This window comes from Oryx dammah, unplaced genomic scaffold (assembly GCF_014754425.2).
Source record: "Oryx dammah isolate SB20612 unplaced genomic scaffold, SCBI_Odam_1.1 HiC_scaffold_23, whole genome shotgun sequence".
NCBI lineage: Eukaryota > Metazoa > Chordata > Mammalia > Artiodactyla > Bovidae > Oryx > Oryx dammah.
The window spans coordinates 79,590,346-79,609,587 of NW_024070207.1; the positions used below are offsets into that span (position 1 = coordinate 79,590,346).

Genomic DNA, 19,242 nt, shown 5'->3' on the forward strand with positions numbered 1-19,242 from the left:
TGCCCCCGCCGGTCCCGCCGCCGGTGCCGTCGGTGCCGCCGCCGCCGCCAATATGGCGCGCACGGCCCCTGTGGAGCCCCCGCTGCGGCATCCCGCGCCTCCCTCGCTGGCCTCGGGCGAGCCCCGCACCTCAGTAGAGGCAGCGGTGGCCCCGCGGAGGGTGCTGTTCGCCGACGAGGCCCTGGGGCTGCCGCTGGCGCAGCTGCGCCGCTACCGGCCGTGGGGCGGGCCCGGGGCGGGCAAGATGGCGGCGGCGGCCGGGCAAGATGGTGACGGCGGCGGGGCTGAGGACGACGATGGCGAGGATGGGGATGAAGGGGAGGAGGAAGAGGAGGCTTGCCCCGAGCCCTCGCCGTTGTGCCCCGTTCCCGCTGGCGGGGGGTTTTACCTGGTGCCCACATTTTCGCTGCCGCCCGCGCCGGGCCGTCTGGAGCGCTTGGGGCGCGTCATGGTGGAGCTGGAGGCGCTGCTGCCGCCTCCCGGAGCGGTCCCCGGGGGTGCCGGGGTGTGGGTGCCTGGGGGGCGCCCGCCAGTGTTGCGAGGGTTGGTCCGCGTGCTGAACCGCTCTTTCGAGAAGGTGGTGCACGTGCGGGCCTCACACGACGGCTGGGCTTCCTTCTGCGACCACCCAGCACGCTACGTTCCGCGCAGCCCGCCGGGGGCAGGAGTGGGAGGACCAGGAGCAGGAGATCCCATCTTGGATCTGGGCCTTGGCCTGGGCCCTGGCCAGGTGTCCGCCTCCTCGCCCGACGACGGTGGCCGCACTGACCGCTTTGCCTTCCAGCTGCCCTTTGCTGAGGGCGCGGGCGATGGGGCGCGCCTGGACTTCGTGGTGCGCTATGAGACCCCCGAGGGCACTTTCTGGGCCAACAACCACGGCCGCAACTACACAGTTCTGCTCCGGATTGCACCCGCTCCCATACCCACTGATGCTGAAGGGCTGCTCCAGCAGCAGCAGCTGGAGCCACAGCCCGAGTGCCAGGGCCCCGTGGAGGCTGAGGCCAGGCAGCTGAAGAGCTGCATGAAGCCGATGAGGCGCAGGTAATGTCTGCCAGCGCCACCTCCGCCAACGCAGGGCTGTGTTTAGGATGGAGGACAAGCATTCCAACAACCCTCAGGCCTGCTGTCCAGAACAGGGAGGAGGGCACGTTCAGTCAGTTAGTCAAAGAGTAATGGAGACCAAACATGTGCTAGGCCGTGTTTTAATTACTGGGGTTTCATTGATTTATTGAGGTCCACTGTAAAGCCCTGAACAAGACAGACATCTTCCCTGCCCTCAAGGTTCATACAAGCTTTTATAAGCGTGGTTTGAAAAAACCCACAGGTATATAAGATACTTAGGATAAGATTAACTGCTGAGAGAAAAGTAAAATAGAGTAAGGGGATAGTTTGGGAGGGAATAGCTGCTTTAGGCAGGATGTTTGGGGAGGGCCTTTGAGGGAGTGAATCCTGGATGCTGATAAAGAGTTATGTACATATATGGGGGGTTGTAGAAGAGGGAACAGGGAGGACTTTCTGAGGAGGTGCTGTTTAAACTGGTCCCTAAATGATAAAGAATAGCTATGCACATATGGGAGCAAGGGTGTTCTAGGGAGCGAGAACAGCAAGTGCAAAGGTCCTGAGGTGGGAATGAATCTGGTGTGAATGAAGAATAATGTGCTGGAGTGAAGAGGCCTGCAGTGATATGGTAGTGTGGACCAAGGGCGTTGCCAGTGGGAGGCGGGGAATCTGATCCCAATTTGATGGAGCAGGAGGCCAGGGTTACAGAGGGATTAACTGGTTGAGGAAGTGATGGCGCCTGGCTTTTCCAGTTCAGCCATGTCTGACCTTGAAGCCTGTGTACTCTTTCCTGCTTTGCTCTAATATAGTCTGATATCTCCTGTGGAGTTGGGCTGAGCCCCTGCTTTCACAGGCAAGCAGTGCCTCTGGCAGAGGCAGAACCAGATGGGCCTGGACTGGAAGCTCTTGATCTTTGTTTTTGCTGTACCACCTATGAGGGACCATTCAGGTCCTGGTAGAATGAACCCGTTAATCCCAGAAGGTCTTGATATAAGGTTCTCCTATCAAGTCATGAGTTCTTCAAGAGTAGTGGCTAGGCCTGATTTTGAGGGGAACCACCTAAGTCTAACCTGGGATAAGTAGATTCTTTGTGCACTTGAGGGAAATGCATACATTTCCCCGCTCTTTGGAGAACTGGAAATTGGAATGGGAAAATGCTTTTTGGATCTTGTATATGCTTGATCAGAAGCCTCTGGCTGCAGCAAGATGTGATCCTGGCTGCAGCAAGATGTGATTCTGGCAAAGTCTTAGGCTGTGAGTGGTTCAAAAGGTCTAGCTTGGGTCTGGTGTGCAGATGTGCCTGGGTAAGTGAGCAAGCAGACAAGTACCCACTTACCAACCAGTGAGCCCCACAGTAACCTGAACAGGGCAGGCAGCAAGGCTGTCCTTACAGCGGTGAGTGGATTCTGACATCAGTGCCTGAATTCAAATCCTGGTCCTGTCTATTAGCCTCATGACCTTGGGCAACTCATCTCACTGCACTGTGCCTCAGTACTCTCATCTGTAAAACATAATTATTGCACCTGCTTCACAGGAGACAAGAGCATTCGGAACTGAGCCTGGCTTTTAGTGGGGCCATATAGATGTCAATACTAATACTTAGGGACTCACAGACGGTTTCTTGGATTCTGTTCCCCATCTCCTCTCTGCCCGTCATCAGCTGTGTAGCCTTGCGTCAGTTTCTTCATCTGTGAGCCTCAGTTTTCCCATCTGCTAAAGGGATGTGACAGTCACTTTGGTGCTTGGATTGGATGCAGCAAGCATGGGCAAGGTAACTGAAGCATAGTGGCAGCTTCGAAAGATTGACAGTGGCCAGCATTTACTGATCTCTGTGAGAGCTTCGAGTTTGTTCTTTCTTGAGTCCTGCTGTGCATGCTGTGTGCTGTAGATGCTATGATAATGGCCATTTAATAGAGAGGAAAACTGAGGTAGCTCAGAGAAGTGAGCCAACTTGTTCAGGTATATTCAGCTAGTGAGTGACAGGACCAGGGAGGAGAGGTAGGGACTTTTAAAAAAACTACTGTTCCTCTTGAAGGCCTGATAGGATTCAGGGCAAATTCTACATTTTACTCCTGGTGTTTCTATGTTTCCAGCATGTCTTACTTTCCTTTTATCTTTTTTTTTTCTTTATTGATCTTAAGTGTAAAGCTCAGTAGATTTTTACATTTGTACGCCTTTGTGAAACCATCACCTAGATCAAGATAATTGAGTTGTTCCAGTGCCCCAGAATCACCCTCATTTCTGTCAGTTTTCCCAAGTTGTCATCCCAGGCAGCTGTTGTGGGAGCTCTGTCTAAGACGCGACAGTTTGGGTAGCAGAGTTTGGTCATTTTAGAGTGTGAAAGGAAGGGAACAGAGAAATCAAAAGCTTGCAGGGCCAAGGTGGGTGGAGAGGGTGTTTTTCTTTTAAAATACATGGGTGGTTTTAAGGAGAAATTGAAGCGGCCTGTTCAGACAATTGTTTTGGTATCTGGCCCCAGGTCTGTGGTTCCTAACATGACTTGTGATATTATTTTAAGTGGGCAGATGGCTTTTGATAGCTTCTTTATCTTGATCTCAGCTCTTGCAAAGGGGAGGTTGGTGCTCACTGCAAGATCAGCGATGATCAGTGATAAGATTTTCTTTGTAGGTCGGTGGCTTTCTTGGCGAGTACATTTCAACTTATTATTGTTTTAAAACCTGGGTGCTGCTGGTGACATGGAGCGCTGTTGAAGAACAGCCACTCCCTGCGACCCAGCCCTCTTAGGAGATGGTAGAGGATCTTAGGGGCTAGCCTTCTGTGGGAGCCCTGTCATAGAAGGCTTCCCATTCAGAAAGTGTTGGCTGCAGGCCTGTTGTGCACCAGCACAGCCACATCGTGTTGGGGCATGGGAGAAGTCTGTGCTAGCCCTTAGGATACAGCTCAGAAACTGAAATGGCTGCATTCCTCAAGTTGCTGGACTAGGCTTTTGATAACCCTCAGGCTTAGAGATGACCCATCAACAAGCATTTATTGAAGGCCTGCCGTGTGCTGGGCACAGTGCTGGGTTCAAATAGGGCAGAAACTGCACACTGGTGCTAAGTTGTCGAAGGGTTGGTGGTGGAACTGGGTGGGAGGGGCAGGGATGGAGGGCTTGTTGAACAAGACCTGGTAGAGACCCTGCGGAGTATTTGTGTGCACAGTCTTATCTAACCCTTTCAGCGTTCTCTGTGAGAAAGACTGTTTTGATCCTTCTTTTCTGGATGAGCGAACTGAGGCTCCCAGAGTCCAGAATCCCAGGGCCGGTGTGGGGAGGAGAGTCTTCCAGGTCTGCCTTGGCTTACACCCTTGGGAATTGTCCTATTCCTCTTAAAGACCAGGAAGGCCTCAGCATGTCCTTTGAGCACCTCCTGCATTCTCCCCCAGTCTGGCCTCCAGGTCTACTTGTGTCGCCTCACGCCATCCTTTGCCTTCTGAGCTTCTGTCACTGGGGTCTTCCAAGGTGCTTTGCCCTTTCCTGCCTCAGAGCCTTTGTCCCTGCTATTTCCCTCACCAAGAATGTTGGTCCTGTGCCCCTTGCAGCTCCTCATTTTGATCCTTCAGTTCCCCTCCTGGAAGCCTGTCCGTCCCAATGACCTCAGGCCCAGGTCTTTTTATAGCACTGATCAGCCAAGCAGGCAATCCCTGATAGAGACTGTCATATAGCAGAGCAGATGAGCATTTCCACACAACCAGGATCACTTTCCACCCTGCCTGGCAGTCCTACTTTATTCTGAGCCACTCTTGTCTTGTCCCTAAAGTGACTCTTTTGAATGTTCTTTACCTTCAGACTTCCTGCTTCAAAAAAACAAGTAAAAACCATAAAAATGGAACTCCCTACGACTTGTAGCCCCCAAGCTTGCAAACTGATTTCCCGCCGTTGTGTTTCCTCCCTTAGGCCAGTCCCCTACTTACACTCTGGGTTCCATTTTTCTGCACCTTGCTCCAGAACCTGACATAATCAGTTACACTCTCTCTTCTGGCAGCTTTTCACTGCCCTCCTTGGCTGAGCCTCTCTATTGGCCTTTATACATGCCAGCGTCTCTCCTGTCTTAACAATATGTCATTTGACCTCACCTCTGTCCATGCTGCTCCTGGCTAGCACCCAATCACTCTTCTCCCCTTCACTGTTGACCCCTCTCTGAAGAGGTACCTACACCTCTCCACTCACTTCTGCCTCTGCATCTACTAGATTCCATAGGGGTATTTTTGTTTTCTTGAAGTGGTTGAGCACTCCTATTTAAAATACTTTCTTTTCTTGCCTTGGGACCACCCTCTGCTGCATTTCCTCTGAACTCTCTGGCCCTTCTCTTTCTCTCTGCTTTTTTCTTCAGCCTCATGTGTATTAACTCAGTACCTTTACTTGGCTGATGTCCCAAAGATGCCTCAAATTCTCCTCATTCAAGATTGACTCCATCACCTCTTCCATAGAGTCCTGAGCAGCCCCTCACTCCCCAGCCCTTCCATTGCTCATTTTTCTTCTAAGCATCCTAAGCCCTCTCTGACCCTGTAGTCTGGGCCAAGGCCCCTTGTTCTAGGGCATTCTTTCCTTTTCTGAAGGCCCTGGCCTCAGTTTGTAGTGAGATGTTCATTAGGGGATTATTGGATGACCCTTTCTGCCCTGCTAGACTGTAAGCTCCGTGAGGGGTAGGGACATGGTCTGCTTTTGTTCACCACTGTATTCCCACAGGGCCTGTCACGGTGCCTGGCACTTAACAGGTGCTCAATAAATGTTTGTTGAAAGAATGAGTGTGAGTATCTTTTTTTGATATCTTCCTGCACACTGAATTGTAAGCCTCCTAGTTGGATTTGCTCACCATTTTGTCTCCAGGGTCTGTCCCTGGGCTGATGCACAGTAAGGCCTCCATGATTTTTAGGTGTACCTGTAGGCGAATGAATGGGGACCTGACTTGCTATCCGAGTTAGCAGTTGGGACATCAGAACAATCAAAGTTGAAACAGGACAGGCCGGGGGTCATCTTAGTTGTCTGGAGAGTGAGGATTTTAGTGGGAAAGTGATCCTCTTTTATTCCATGGAAAACTAGTAGGGCATCATGGTTGAGAATGTGGGCCTGAGGCCACATTTTATGAAAATGGTATAGCCGGGATCTGAGCTGGGAGCTCTTGCTCTGGCACCCCAGTTCTCAACTGCTGTGCCAGGCTGGGTGATGGGTCTTAGCAGCTGGGCAAGTTTCCTTCCTCTTCAGAGCCTCAGTTTCTTTCAGTGGGAATTTGGAGGGGAGTCACTGTGACTCAGTGACTTCACTTTCACTTTTCACTTTCATGCATTGGAGAAGAAAATGGCAACCCACTCCAGTGTTCTTGCCTGGAGAATCCCAGGGATGGCGGAGCCTGGTCGGCTGCTGTCTGTGGGGTCACACAGAGTCGGACATGACTGAAGCGACTTAGCAGCAGCAGCAACTGTTGGTTAAGCACTTTAAAGGCAATTTCCAAATATTTCCTCAATCTGCCAAACAGCTCTCTGACGTAGGTATTACTATTACACCCTCTTCACAATGAGGAAACTGAGGCACAGAGAGGTTAAGTAACTTGCTCTAGGTCACACAGCTGGTAGGTGGCAGAGCTGGGGTTATTCAAAACTACATGTCATGACCCTTTATTGAGATGTGAGATCAGTTTACTCGATTCCAACAAACATTAAAAAACAGCATAGAAAATAATGAGTGCATCACAACGTAGTAAAGGTAAGTGTTGTTCAAAGAACAACTGGTTTTCAGATATATGTCTATATATTTACACATGTATGAGCGTGTGCTGGGTTATGATGTAAAATGTATCTCTTACTGTGGGTCACTGCGAAGTGAATAGAGGCATTGCTTTAACAGAAACTCATAGCACAATAAACTGCTCGGCTTCCTCCCTCCACCCTACTGGGTTGTCTGTAAGTTCCAGAACTGACACACACAGCTGGGGAAGGCAAAGCAGTGTCCCACATAACTTGGCTTTCACAGCCTCCTTCAAACCCCATTCTTTTTAGAAAGCATATGGCTCAGGGAAACTGGGATTCCAAGTATCTTGGGCAAGTTTGCAAAGCCACCTGTCCCCTTGGAGAGTCAGCATTATCTTTGGGCTGACTGCATGGGAGCTGGGGTCTGCTGAGTTTCCCGCTGGGTTTCAGTGCATGACCCACTTTGGGCTGGCCAGGTTCTTTGAAAACACAAGTGTTGGGGGTGATTTCAGAGGACTTGGGTGGTGGCAGTGATGTGACATCCCTAAAAGTCTGCTTTGTTCTTCTCCACGGGGGTTGTCAGCCATCACTTGCTCACTCACTGTGTGATGATGCACTTTTTTGTTCTGTCTTGGCTGGCCTAAGGCTGGGCCCCCCAGCAGCTCTTTCAGAAACCCCACCTCCAGTCTCAGCTGCCATCAGGTCAGAGGCCACTGAGTCTCCTGATGGCAGGAAGACTTCTCAGGCCCATGAGACAGGCGTGCAGGCCTGACATGGCCCCTTCTAGGCCACACTGTCTTGACTAGCTGTCAGGAGAGCACCCAGAAGATGCATGCCCAAGATGCCCCTTGATCTGTGTGCTCCAGCTTGTGACTGCTCATAACCCTTAAGGTGATACCATGTGGCATGTGTGGGGTTGGTGCCAAAAGGGCAGGTTTCCTTCTCAAAAATTAGCAAGCACACTGGAGGTACAGTTTTGTTCTTAATCTCCCTCCCCAGTTTTCTAAGAACCCCTCTTCTCTGTTACCGATTAGTGAGTCAGTATACATTTGTACTCCCATTTCTTTTACTGTCCTCCTTTTGATTAAAATCCTAGCTGCCTCCAAATATTTACTGTGAATGACATTTCAAGGATAGTTTGTGTTTTTTTTTTTTTTTTTTAAGGCCCAAAGTTTCAAACTGTCTTCAAAATGGAACCCTCTTTGGATGTTACTAGAATGGTGTGTAGTTAGTGTGTATAGACAGTTCCTTGAGCCTCAGTTTCTGCATTTGTGAACAGTTTCTGCAAAGGGAAGGGTATTGCTTTGAAGGATAGATATGAAGGTTTTCAGATGACTTAGGTGTATCAGTGAAAAGGGTCCACAGTGGAGGAGGAGAACGATAGATGTTTGTGCCTCCTGCTTTCATTTCTCTGACGTCGGAGGAAGGGAGAGTGACCTGTGTACTTCTGCTGACTTCATGGATCTTGGGATTGGCTGAATTGCTTGACCCAATTTTTGGATGTTCCCCCTCTTCTCACCCTCTCCGGCTGTGGAAGAGATGTTCTAGGGGCAGAAGGATTGTTATGTCTTGTTTTCCTTCTGTCTCTTCCTTCAAATGGACCATGGAGTTCTTTCCCTGCTGGTTGCTGCATCCTGAGTTTCCCCTCTTATCTCTCATATACACCCAGGGCTCTGGAGTGGCTTTTAGAAGTCTGATGTGTACATGCACTGGGCCAGATGTCAGGGGAAGGCTGGCTTAGTCCTGCCCTGGAAGGAGAGTTGCCTCTCTGTTTGTTTGTGGGTCTTCTTAAGGATGCTTGAGAAAACCCTAGGAAGATGACATTTTCTTTAATGAAGGACTACATTAGCCAAAGAAGTCAGCAGGAATTGTGTTGGGCCACAATCCAAAGACCTGGATTTTCAACTTACTCAGGGGACTGCTGCAGGACCAAGCCAGTTTGCTCCAAATCTCCCTTTCTCATCCATGAAGTGCAGGAGATGATGGCTGAGCTCCTAAAGTCACCCACTCTATGCCCTGTAGTCTCTGATTCTGGGAGATGTGAGCCCCAGTCTGTGGAGAAGGACAGATGGTCCTTTCTGGATCTTCCAGACTCTAGATCCATGTGCATTGTTCAAGCTTCCTCCCCAAGGGTGCTAATAAAAAGCAGTTCTTTCAGCCATTTCTGTGTCTGGTGGTCTCCTAGCCACATGTCCCACAAAGGCAGGGAAACTGGGAATGGCAGTGTGGGCAAAAGGCAGATCGAAAGCAAAGCTTGAATGAAGGTGGAGGGAGGGATCTTGTCCATTATTGCTGCTTCCTATCTACTCTGGAAAGGATTGGAGATGGGGCTATGGTAAGATCCCAGCCTCCCTCATCAGTTTGTTGGTTGAGAGCACAGACTTAGGAGCTGAAAGGCCTAAATTTCTATCTTCACTGCATGACTAAGCTGTTTACTTGGCTTCTGTTTCATCATCTGTAAGATAAGGATAATACTGTCTACTTCAAAAGAATAAAAGTATTTCATAGGGTTCTCATGAGAATTAAGTGAATACATGTGAAGCTATGTGAAGCTATGCTACGAAGTACCATAGTAAGCACTATATTCAGGTCAGCTAGTGATAATTCTGTTTCTGTAGGTAATTGTGAAGATAATTGATTATATGTTTTCAAAAAAGTTGCAACCACTTCCGGAAGTACCAATATCATACTGTTACTTCTTAGGAAGAAAAAAGCTCTGAGCTATTGCCTCAGCTCTTCTCAGATCTCCACATGATTTTAGTTAATGGTTCCCTCATTGGAAACAGCTGATACTCATGAGAACAATGATTTCCGCATGATCCTCATGCCCTCACCTGTGGTAGGGACTGGGTGAAATACACTTGGTTTCTGCTACTCAGACCTTGGGGTCAGACTTGCCTGGCAAAGGAGGAAAAGACCAACAAATATCTATTCAGCCCCTGCTCCGTGCCAGGCCCTGGTGTCTGGCTTGAAGTCCTCATTTCCCACGACTGCCCTGTGCTTGGTGTACACATCCTGGCTCCTCTGTGCTCCGTTTTAAGATGAGGAGGGTGAGGTTCAGGAAGGTTAAGTATCCTGCCAGGCTGATACAGCAATGGGTGGAGGGTTGGTGGAGGGACCTAGGCCTCTGTGACCTCAAATAACTGCCTTTTCTTCTGACCTTCCCGTTTTCCATTTGCTTCCTTCCTTCCTGTTGCTGTTTCCTGTGTCCCACAGTCCTCACTTACCATTTCTTGGAAAAGATGGTTTCCTCCACAGCCAGAAATATACCCTACAGAAATAATCCAAAATGTTCATTAAGCTATGTCCAGTGATGTCTGCTGAAGTCTGCTTTGCCAGAGCAAGATGAAAGAAATAACCTAGCTGCCCAGTAGGAAGGGAATGGCTATGTACATTAAGGTCAGCCCATGTGATAGGAGCAGTAAGCAGCCATTTCAGATGGTTACAAAAGCATATAATTCTGCTTCTTACTGTTAAATGGACAAAACCAGCTGCAAAATTATGCCTGTAGAATCTAAATGATTCGTAGAATGTGTGGAATGAAATTTTCCAGAACAGTAATGGTGGTTGCCTCTGGCTGATGCATGACTTTTCTCCTGCTTCTTTACACGTTCCTGTATTTCGTCAGTTTTCTACAGTGAGTGTGTAGACTTTATGACCAGAGGATAGAGAGAGGCAGCAGAAGAGAAACTGCAGCTATCAGGTGAGGGTGGGCCAGTAGAGAGGCTCAGAAAGTGCCGGTAGGTGGCAGAACTGGCCTTTCAGGGCATCAGATCCATGCATTCTCTCCTCCGCCCCACAGGCCTAACGAAGAGCTGAAGATGAAGAGTGCGGACGATAATACCCCTGCTGTGGGTAAGCAATTGGCAGGCTGTGGGAGTTTTAGCTTATATTTACCATTTCTATCTTCCTCTTCTTTCTCCATAAATTAAGAGGCACCCTTTGCCTTAGATTGTCACAGAAAGCTTCAGAGGCAAATCTGACAACTGGCTAGAAGCATATATTTTCTTAATCAAACCAGGCCAGTTCATATACTTGCCTGGCCCCAACGCTGTCCTCCTCTTTCCAGCAGAGCGTCCTGATGTCCAGGAGACAATGGGTCCCTTGGTGGCCCCCACACCTCTCCGTCCGTGGCCCCAGATGACACTTCAGGTAAGCAGACCTGGCAGCCTCTGGATGAGTGGCCTGATGAGAGGTTGGGTGGTGGGGGCTGACTTGCTCTGGGTCAACCCTAGGTAGAAGTTTGTTGCTGTTTAGTCGGTAAGTTGTGTCCGACTCTTTGTGACCCCATGGACTGCAGCACACCGGGCTTCCCTGTCCTTCACTATCTCTCGGAGTTTGCTCAAACTCGTGTCCACTGAGTCGAGGGAGACCCCCAAGTCAGAACTTGGTGGCAGAAGGGTAGAATGCAGTTATTTGCCTGGGCTTATAGAAATGTCATTTGTTTAGCAAATATTTATTGAGTGCTTGCTCTGTGCCAAGCACTGTTATGGACACTGGTAACACAGTAATGACCAAAAATACTGTCTTCATGGGGCTTACTTACATTTTAGTGGCGTGAGACATAATAAAACAAAGTAGTAGTTAAAATATATGGTATTTTACCAATTAAAAAACAAATTTTAAAAATATGGTATTTTAAATGATAGTGCTAAGGGAAAGAAATAAAGGGATAAGGAGAGAGTATGTGGATGTGTGTGTGGGAGGGGGGTTTAGAGGAGGGGAGATATTTGCAACTTCAGACTGGATGGCCAAGGAAGGCCTTAGTGGTCTGTGAGATTTGAGTGAAGAGCTGAAGAAAGTGAAATAGTGAGGCATGTGGATAACTAAGGGAAGAACATCTTAGGCTAGTGCAAAGTCCCCACCCGGGGCTATGGCTAATATGTGTGAGGAGCAGCGAGGAGGTCAGTGCAGAGGGCCAGAGTGAGTGCAGGGGAGCGGCAGGAGGTGAGGTGGGAGAGGTTGGGGAGGACAGATTGTGTGGGACCTCATGGGCTGTGGAGAGGACTCTGGCTTTTACTCTAAATGTCAGGGGAACAGGGTAGGGCTGTGATCTGACAGGGTTTAGCAGGTTCCCTCTGCCTGCTTTGAGGAAAATAGACCGTGGGGTTGAGGGCAGAAGCTGGGGGACCCTTAGGAAGAGGAGGTTACTGCAGTGGTCCAGGTGAATGATGCTGGTGCTGGCAGGGAGAGAGAGAGATTCTAGAGATGTAAGTGTGTGTGTGTGTTAACTTTTTATTGCAAAGATTTTCAAACATATCAAAGTAAAGAAACCAGGAATTCCCTGCAGTCCAGTGGTTAAGATTCCATGCTTCCACTGCACAGGGTATGGGTTTGATCCCTGGTCAGGGAAACTAAGATTCTGCATGCCATAGGAGCAGCCAAAATAATAATAATAATAAGGAAACTAGTATAAGGAACCCACATATACTTATCACCCAGCTTCAACAAATTTTAGCACATCCATTCCTACTTTTTCTATACTCCACCCACCCCTTCTTCTCACCTTCCCTATGAAATTATTTTGGAGAAGATTTAGACATTATGTCATCCACGAATACTTCAGTTTATATTTCAGAAAATTAGCACTCAAAAAAAGAAAAACCCACAATGCATCATTCCCCCTCAGAAGATTAATGGTAATTCCTTAGTATTACCAAATATTTTGTCAGTGTTCAAATTTCCTTATATTGTAAGTGTTTTAGGGTCCAAACAAAGTTAACACGTTGCATTTGGTTGATGAGTCTTTTTAGAATTTTAAATCTATTTTACAATTTGTTTGTTGACGAAGACTTGTTTGTCCTATAAGTTTCCCACAGCCTGGATTTGGCTGATTGCATCCACGTGGAAACACATTTCTACTTAATTTTTATTAATTTATTCTATTTTATTTGATCTAATATTAGATTTAATTAATTTGTTAAACTTAATTTTTATTAAATTTATTAAATCTGTTATTAAAGTAATTTAAATAGAATCAATTCTATTTACTTCTATTTCCATTTTATTTATTAGCTGGAATTCTTCTCTAAAGAAAAGCTTTCTCACATCAACTATTTGGCTACCTTGAGCATATATACACTGAGGATATATATAGTTTGTATAGAAGAAGCTGGATAAATATTTAAAAATTTCCCTTTCATTTACCAGTTTTCAGAAGAAATGAACACCAAAGGTGACCAATTATTCATGAATTTTAAATATATTTGATGAATTTCAACCATTGCACCTATTTATTTTGATAATAAATTTAACTGGTTAAGTTGAACTGTCTCTGGCCAGTGGGAGTTTATTTTCATTGGCTCCAGACTTGTTTTGACACATCCCCAACATTCTTTGAGCACTTTCTCACATTCTGGTATGTCAATATGTCACAACCTCATCTTGTACTTTTCCTGCCCCAGACTTGAAAAATAGTCATTTATTTCAGGATCCCTGATTCCTTTTAGTGGAGAAATGGTATTTAGAAACCAAGATCTGGGAGCTAGGAATGCTTGTTGCTACTAGACTGATCATTGTTCCTAGGTCTTGTCAAAAGACAGTGCTAGGAAATACAATTTTTTTAAAGAGAAAATAACATGAATTCATATGGATGTCCTGGATATGTTTTGGAGGTCAACCAATGGTTTTTACTGATAGTTGTTCACCAGATATTGGTGCCCACTGAATTCCTCAGCTTTATGATCTGCAGAAAGTCCTCTTTTATTCCATCTATTTTAATATAGGCATGGTCTTTGGAGTTAAGGAAATTATAGTTCTTTAAGGAGTTTTCATCTGGAAACACTTGTGGGGCTGGATGCAGGCTGTGACCAGTTCTCACTGTCTCTGCTTTTTTCCCTGCTTCTTCCCTTCTTTTTCTCTCCTCTCCCACCTCCTCCCCACATGGTTTCCAGGTTTCTGAAGTTACAGTGATTGGCAGACCCCCAGAGGAAGATGATGTCACCAGAAGCAGCCCGCCTGTGACTTTCACAGAGGTTCCCCAGGCACCAGCCATCAGGATTCCCCTCTCTTCTTCTCTCTGTGGCCTGGGTCGCTCTCCCCGGGACCAGGCCTCAGGGCCTGATGCAAGTGAGGGGGCAGCTGGGCCTCTCCTGGAACCGAGCCAGCGACAGATGGAGGCCACGTGGGAAGTATCCAGCGAGAATGGAAGGGGCCGAAAGGAGCCCATAGTGGGAGCTATCATGGACAAGCCTCCTGGGGGGCTGGAGGTTGTGAGTGGGTTGGAGGAGCTGCTTGGAGAGGACACCATCGACCAGGAGCTGGAGCAGCTCTACCTGTCCCACCTGAGCCGCCTGCGGGCTGCTGTGGCTGCTGGTGGGGCAGGAGGTGGTGGGGAGGGTTCCATAGATGGAGGGGTGTCCCCCAGCCATCCCCTGGGCATACTCACAGACCGCGACCTGATCTTGAAATGGCCTGGCCCTGAGCGGGCCCTGAACAGTGCCCTGGCTGAGGAGATCACGCTGCATTATGCCCGGCTGGGGCGTGGTGTGGAGCTCATCAAAGACACCGAGGACCCTGATGAGGAGGGGGAGGGGGAAGAGGGGCTCTCCATCATACCCTCCAGCCCAGAAGGGGACACCCCTAAGGAATCACCTCCAGAAATCCTCTCGGGGGCCCCTTCTGTGGTAGCCACTATGGGAGATGTGTGGCTCCCATGGGCAGAGGGTTCTGGATGTAACAGCCCTGTGGCTCTGGGTATAGAGGGTCAATTCAGTGGGGCTCCAGAGAAGGGGACGAGCAAGGACTCTGACTCTTTGCATATGAGTAGGATGATATCTGGGGTGACTGGGTCCTCAGGGGCTACAGAAGCCCAGATGGAGTTTACCACTGAGTTGGCAGACAGGTTGATTTCTATATCTGGCCAGGAGCCAACCTCTCTGGTCCTGCAGGGGCAAGATCTCTCCCTCCTTGGTCCCTTAGGGACTGAAGTCTGTCCATCCAGCCTGGCCAGGCCCCATGTAAGCCCCCAGGATGAAGGGGGTTCAGGCCCAAGCCTTGAGCCCCCAAAGAGGTCTCCTACCCTAGCAGACCCTGCCGAGAGCATGTATGTATTGCCTCCTCAGCTCTGGGGACCCTTGACCCAGACTCTGGGGGTCCTAGCTGTGCTGGTGGTGGTCCCTGTGGCTCTGAACAATGGTATGTCCCTCCTGGTGCTTGCACTGTGCCTCTCTCTGATCTGGTTCTTGTAGGAGCTGCTTGTGAGATGAGCAATGACAGGTTTCCCCTCTCTGGGGAGGGGCAGCCCCTGCATCACCCGCCCCCCTCCCCAGAGGGTTCAGATGGGATGTGTGGTCTGTTCAGTGAACAGTCCTTTGCTTCTGAGAATGCTCGACTGCAGAGAGGCCTCTCTGTCCCTCAGCTCTCCAGTGAGCACGGGGTTCCCTGTGGCAATGCCAGTGGAGAGAAGTGGCACGGGGGGATGGTGTAAGAACTTGCAGAATGGAATTGGGCATGTCCTTCCCTCCCACCCCACCCTCAAGCCTGTATTTATTTTTGTATAATTCTCTGGTTGAGGGAGAGTGGTCATGAGCTGGGCTTCGGGCACAATTACCCAGAGATGTATTTATTAACAGCCAACCTGTGCAACCTGCTGGAGCTTTATTTTTAATTTAATTTATATAGAGTACCTATTATTATATGCCACAATAGAACTCTATGAGAAACAATGTGTCTTGTGCAGTGTTTTCCTCTTTGGGCCTAAATGTGCAGGGTGGCCACGTTCTGTGAAAGGACCACGGTGAAGAGTGGGTGGGGGTGGATGGGTGGGGTGGGATGTGGTCATACCTGCTGCTGCTGCTTCGATATGTCCTTGAGGATCTTTGTCATCTCACCTATGGTACTAATATGTAGTCTGGTGGTCTTGCGGGACTTGGGGCGGATCCTTTGGTCTTTTCCACCTTCTGCCAGGGGTGGAGGAAGAATGGTGGCCACATGAGTGTTTGATGTCACACATATGACTCTGTGACATGTGGCCAGCTGTGGATGAGGGGATATTGGTTGTGAATCAGCCACAAGGTTTTGAGGTCAGTGAAAAAACAAAAACAGCCTTTGACACACAGGGAGAGCCCTCTGCCCTCAAGATTGGGATGGCCTCAGAAAGGACAGAGGACTTAATGTGTCATAGTTGAGTTGCTGTCCAAGACATTGCATTCTAACTCAAAACTGGAAACCCAGAACCTTTGAAAGAAAGGATAGATGTATACACTGCATGCAAATGAAAAACTATATAGCAAAATAAAACACCATATATTTATTTACTTGCCTTCACAGCAAAACTTTGTCATCTTTCTTCAGTCCTTCTCCTCCAGGGCTCCAATGCTTTTCTGAAACAGCCCCAATTGGATTTTTTCCCTAGCCACTTCAGCAAAAGTGCTGAAGACACTGATGATACTCACATTATGCTATTGACAGTCATCTCAGACCTAATCTTACTTGATTGATTGGCAGTATTTGACACAGTGGACCATCAACTCAACCTTGAAATTCTTTCTTCACTTGGTTTCCAGGATACCACACTCTTGTAAGTTTTCCTCTTTCCCCACTGGCCGCTCTTCTAGAACAGTACCTGGCACATAGTAAGTGTTCAATAAATACCTTTTGAGAGAAATAAGTGAACAAACGTATGTGGGGAAATACAGAGACATGGCTAGAGAACTTAGCTGATCATTCAGTGGTTACAGCTCATTTCAGCTCCACAAGTGTTGATGTGTGCTCTGCTCTAGGACATAGAGGAATGGGCCCATGGTCTACTGGGGGAGACAGACACAGAGGGGGTTAGTACCACAGTGTGGTTAGAGCATTAGCAGCAATGGATCCAGTGAGCTGTGGGGCCCTAGGACAGGTGCTCAGTCCAGTGTAGGGACTCTGAAAGCCTTCTTGGAGGATGTGGTGCCTGAGCTGCATTTTGAAAAACAAGAAATGGGAAGTCCCTGCCGGTTCAGTGGTTTGGTGCTTTCACTGCCACAGCCCAGGTTCCATCCCTGGTCAGGGAACAAAGATCCTGTAAGCCACTTGGCACACAAAAAAATGAACAAAACTAACAACAACCCTCCTTCTCCCCTACAAAAGAAGGAATCCACCAGGTGATGAAGGGAAGAGAGTGTCGTCCCATCAGAGGGAATTGCATTGCTGAGGTCTAGAAGTAGAAAACAGCTTGTTGTTCAGTTGGTAAGTTGTGTCCAACTCTTTGTGACCCCATGGACAGCAGCACACCAGGATTACCTTTCCCTCACCATCTCTCGGAGTTTACCCAAGTTTCTCTGCCAAGAAAACAGCTGTGTGTGCTAAGTCATTTCAGTCATGTCCGACTCTTTGTGACCCCATTGACTGTAGCCTGCCAGGCTCCTCTGTCTATGAGATTTTCCAGGCAAGAAAACTGCAGTGGGTTGCCATTTCCTTCACCAGGGGATCTTCCCAACCCAGAGATCAAACCAGTGTCTCTTGTGTTGGCAGGAGGATTCTTTCAACACACCCATATTTCACCTTTTAATGAGGATACTCTGACTTTGTTAAGTATCAAAGTTTAGATGTGTGCCCTTGGCCTTCCACTGATGTGATAATTTGCTCAGTGTCCAAAAAAGAAACTTTATGCCAATTGGGCTAAAAAATTAGGTAAAATGGACAAATCACTTGCAGACATATAACTTGCCAACACTGTCTCAGATGGCTTCAGTGGTGAAACGCTCTGAGGAATAATAATGTATAATAATTATAATAATTCCAATTTTATAAAAGCAATTCTAGATTGTAGAAAAAGAGGGAGCATTTCTAATTCACTTTATGGGACTTATTTAACCTTGATACTAAAACCTTCTGAGTGAAAAAAATATTAATGAGATGTTAATTAGAAAATAGATGTGGGACTTCCCTGGTGGTTCAGTGGCTAAGACTCTGCATTCCCAGTGCAGGGCCCCAGTAACTAGATCCCACATGCCGCAACTAAGACCTGAAGCAGACAAATAAATATTAAAAAAGAAAATAGATGTAAATGTTTTAAACTAAATGAAAACTTCCTGTCTTTGTTCAGGCTACTATAACAAAATAGTGTAGACTAGGTGGCTAATAGACAAAAACATTTTTATCTCACAGTTATGGAGGCTGGGAAATCCAAGATCAAGGTGCTGGCAGATTTGGTGTCTGGTGAGGGCTAACTTCCTGGCTCATGGGCAGCTCTCTTCTTGCTGTGTCCCCACACAGTGGAGGGATAAGGATACTCTCTGGGCTCTTTTATTAAAGTACTAATCCCATTCATCACGGGCTTCCCTGGTGGATCAGCTGGTAAAGAATCCGCCTGCAATGCGGAACAACTGGATTCGATCCCTAGGTTGGGAAGATCCCTCGGAGAAGGGAACATCTACCCACTCCAGTATTCTGGCCTGGAGAATTCCATGGACTGTTATAGTCCATGGGGTCTCAAAGAGTCAGACACGACTGAGCGACTTTCATTCTCTCTTTTTCAATCCCATTCATGAGGGCTCCACTTTCATGACCTAGTCACCTTCCAAAGACAAGACCTCCTAATACCCTCACATTGAGGATTAGGTTTCAACTTCTGAATTTTGAGGGGACACAAACACAGTCTATAGTTATACTGAGCGACTAACACACACACACAGGATGCCCGCTATCACCATTTCTGCTCAGCATCATACTGGAGGGCCTAGCAAGCACAGTAAGGCAAGGAAAAGAAGTACAGAATTGCCATTATTTGTAGATGATGTGTGCGTGCATGCTCAGTTGCTTCAGTTGTGTCCAACTCTGAGACCCCATGGACTCTGTAGCCCACTAGGCTCCTCAGTCCATGGGATTCCCCAGGCAAGGATACTGGAGTGGGTTGTCATGCCCTCCTCCAGGGGATCTTCTTGACCCAGGGGTGGAACCTGGGTCTTCTGCATTATAGGCGGATTCTTTATCACTGAGCCACCAGGGAAGCCCCATTTGTAGATGATACCACTGTATATTTAGAAAATTCAAAATAGTCCATGGATAAATTATAAGAATTATTAAGAGTTTAAGATTTCTGGGACTTCCTCAGTGGTCCAGTGGTTAAGACTCTGTGCTTCCACTGCAGGGGCCATGGATTTGATCCCTGGTGGGGGAACTAAGATCCAGCATGCTGTATAGTGAGGCCAAAAAAAAAAAGAATTTTAAGATTTCTGATACAAAATCCATATTTAAAAATCTACTGCTTTTATATGCTAACAACAAAGAACATTTTTATAAAGATACCATTTATGAACTTCTTAGGAATTAAAAGAATCCAACATTCTTGGGAAAAATAAAACTTTATAGAAAGAAATTTTAAAATACTAAATAGATATACGTATTTATCGAATGGAAGACTCAATGTCATAAAGCTCTCAGTTCCCTCTAAACTGTTTTATAGGTTCAATACAAATAAAGTCATGATTTCAATAGATTTGTGTCTGTGTATCATAACAAGATAATTCTTAAATTTATGTGGAAGTTCCAACAAGCTGGGGCACCTATACTTATTCT

The 19,242-nt window shown here is 47.5% G+C and overlaps 1 protein-coding gene across 2 annotated transcripts; it reads left to right on the top strand.

Annotated features, from left to right (window-relative positions):
- The first annotated feature begins 31 nt into the window (after positions 1-31).
- PPP1R3F (protein phosphatase 1 regulatory subunit 3F) lies at positions 32-15,410 on the top strand. Of its 2 annotated transcripts, none has more exons than XM_040265970.1 (4): positions 32-1,041; positions 10,547-10,599; positions 10,814-10,896; positions 13,638-15,410. In XM_040265970.1, the coding sequence occupies exons 1-4, from the start codon at positions 53-55 to the stop codon at positions 14,931-14,933; spliced, it is 2,421 nt and encodes an 806-aa protein (XP_040121904.1). In that variant the 5' UTR covers positions 32-52; the 3' UTR covers positions 14,934-15,410. The 2 variants fall into 2 exon arrangements, with proteins under 2 accessions (XP_040121904.1, XP_040121905.1); XM_040265971.1 differs by having other exon boundaries at positions 207-1,041; positions 10,817-10,896; positions 13,638-15,406.
- The last annotated feature ends 3,832 nt before the right edge of the window (positions 15,411-19,242 follow it).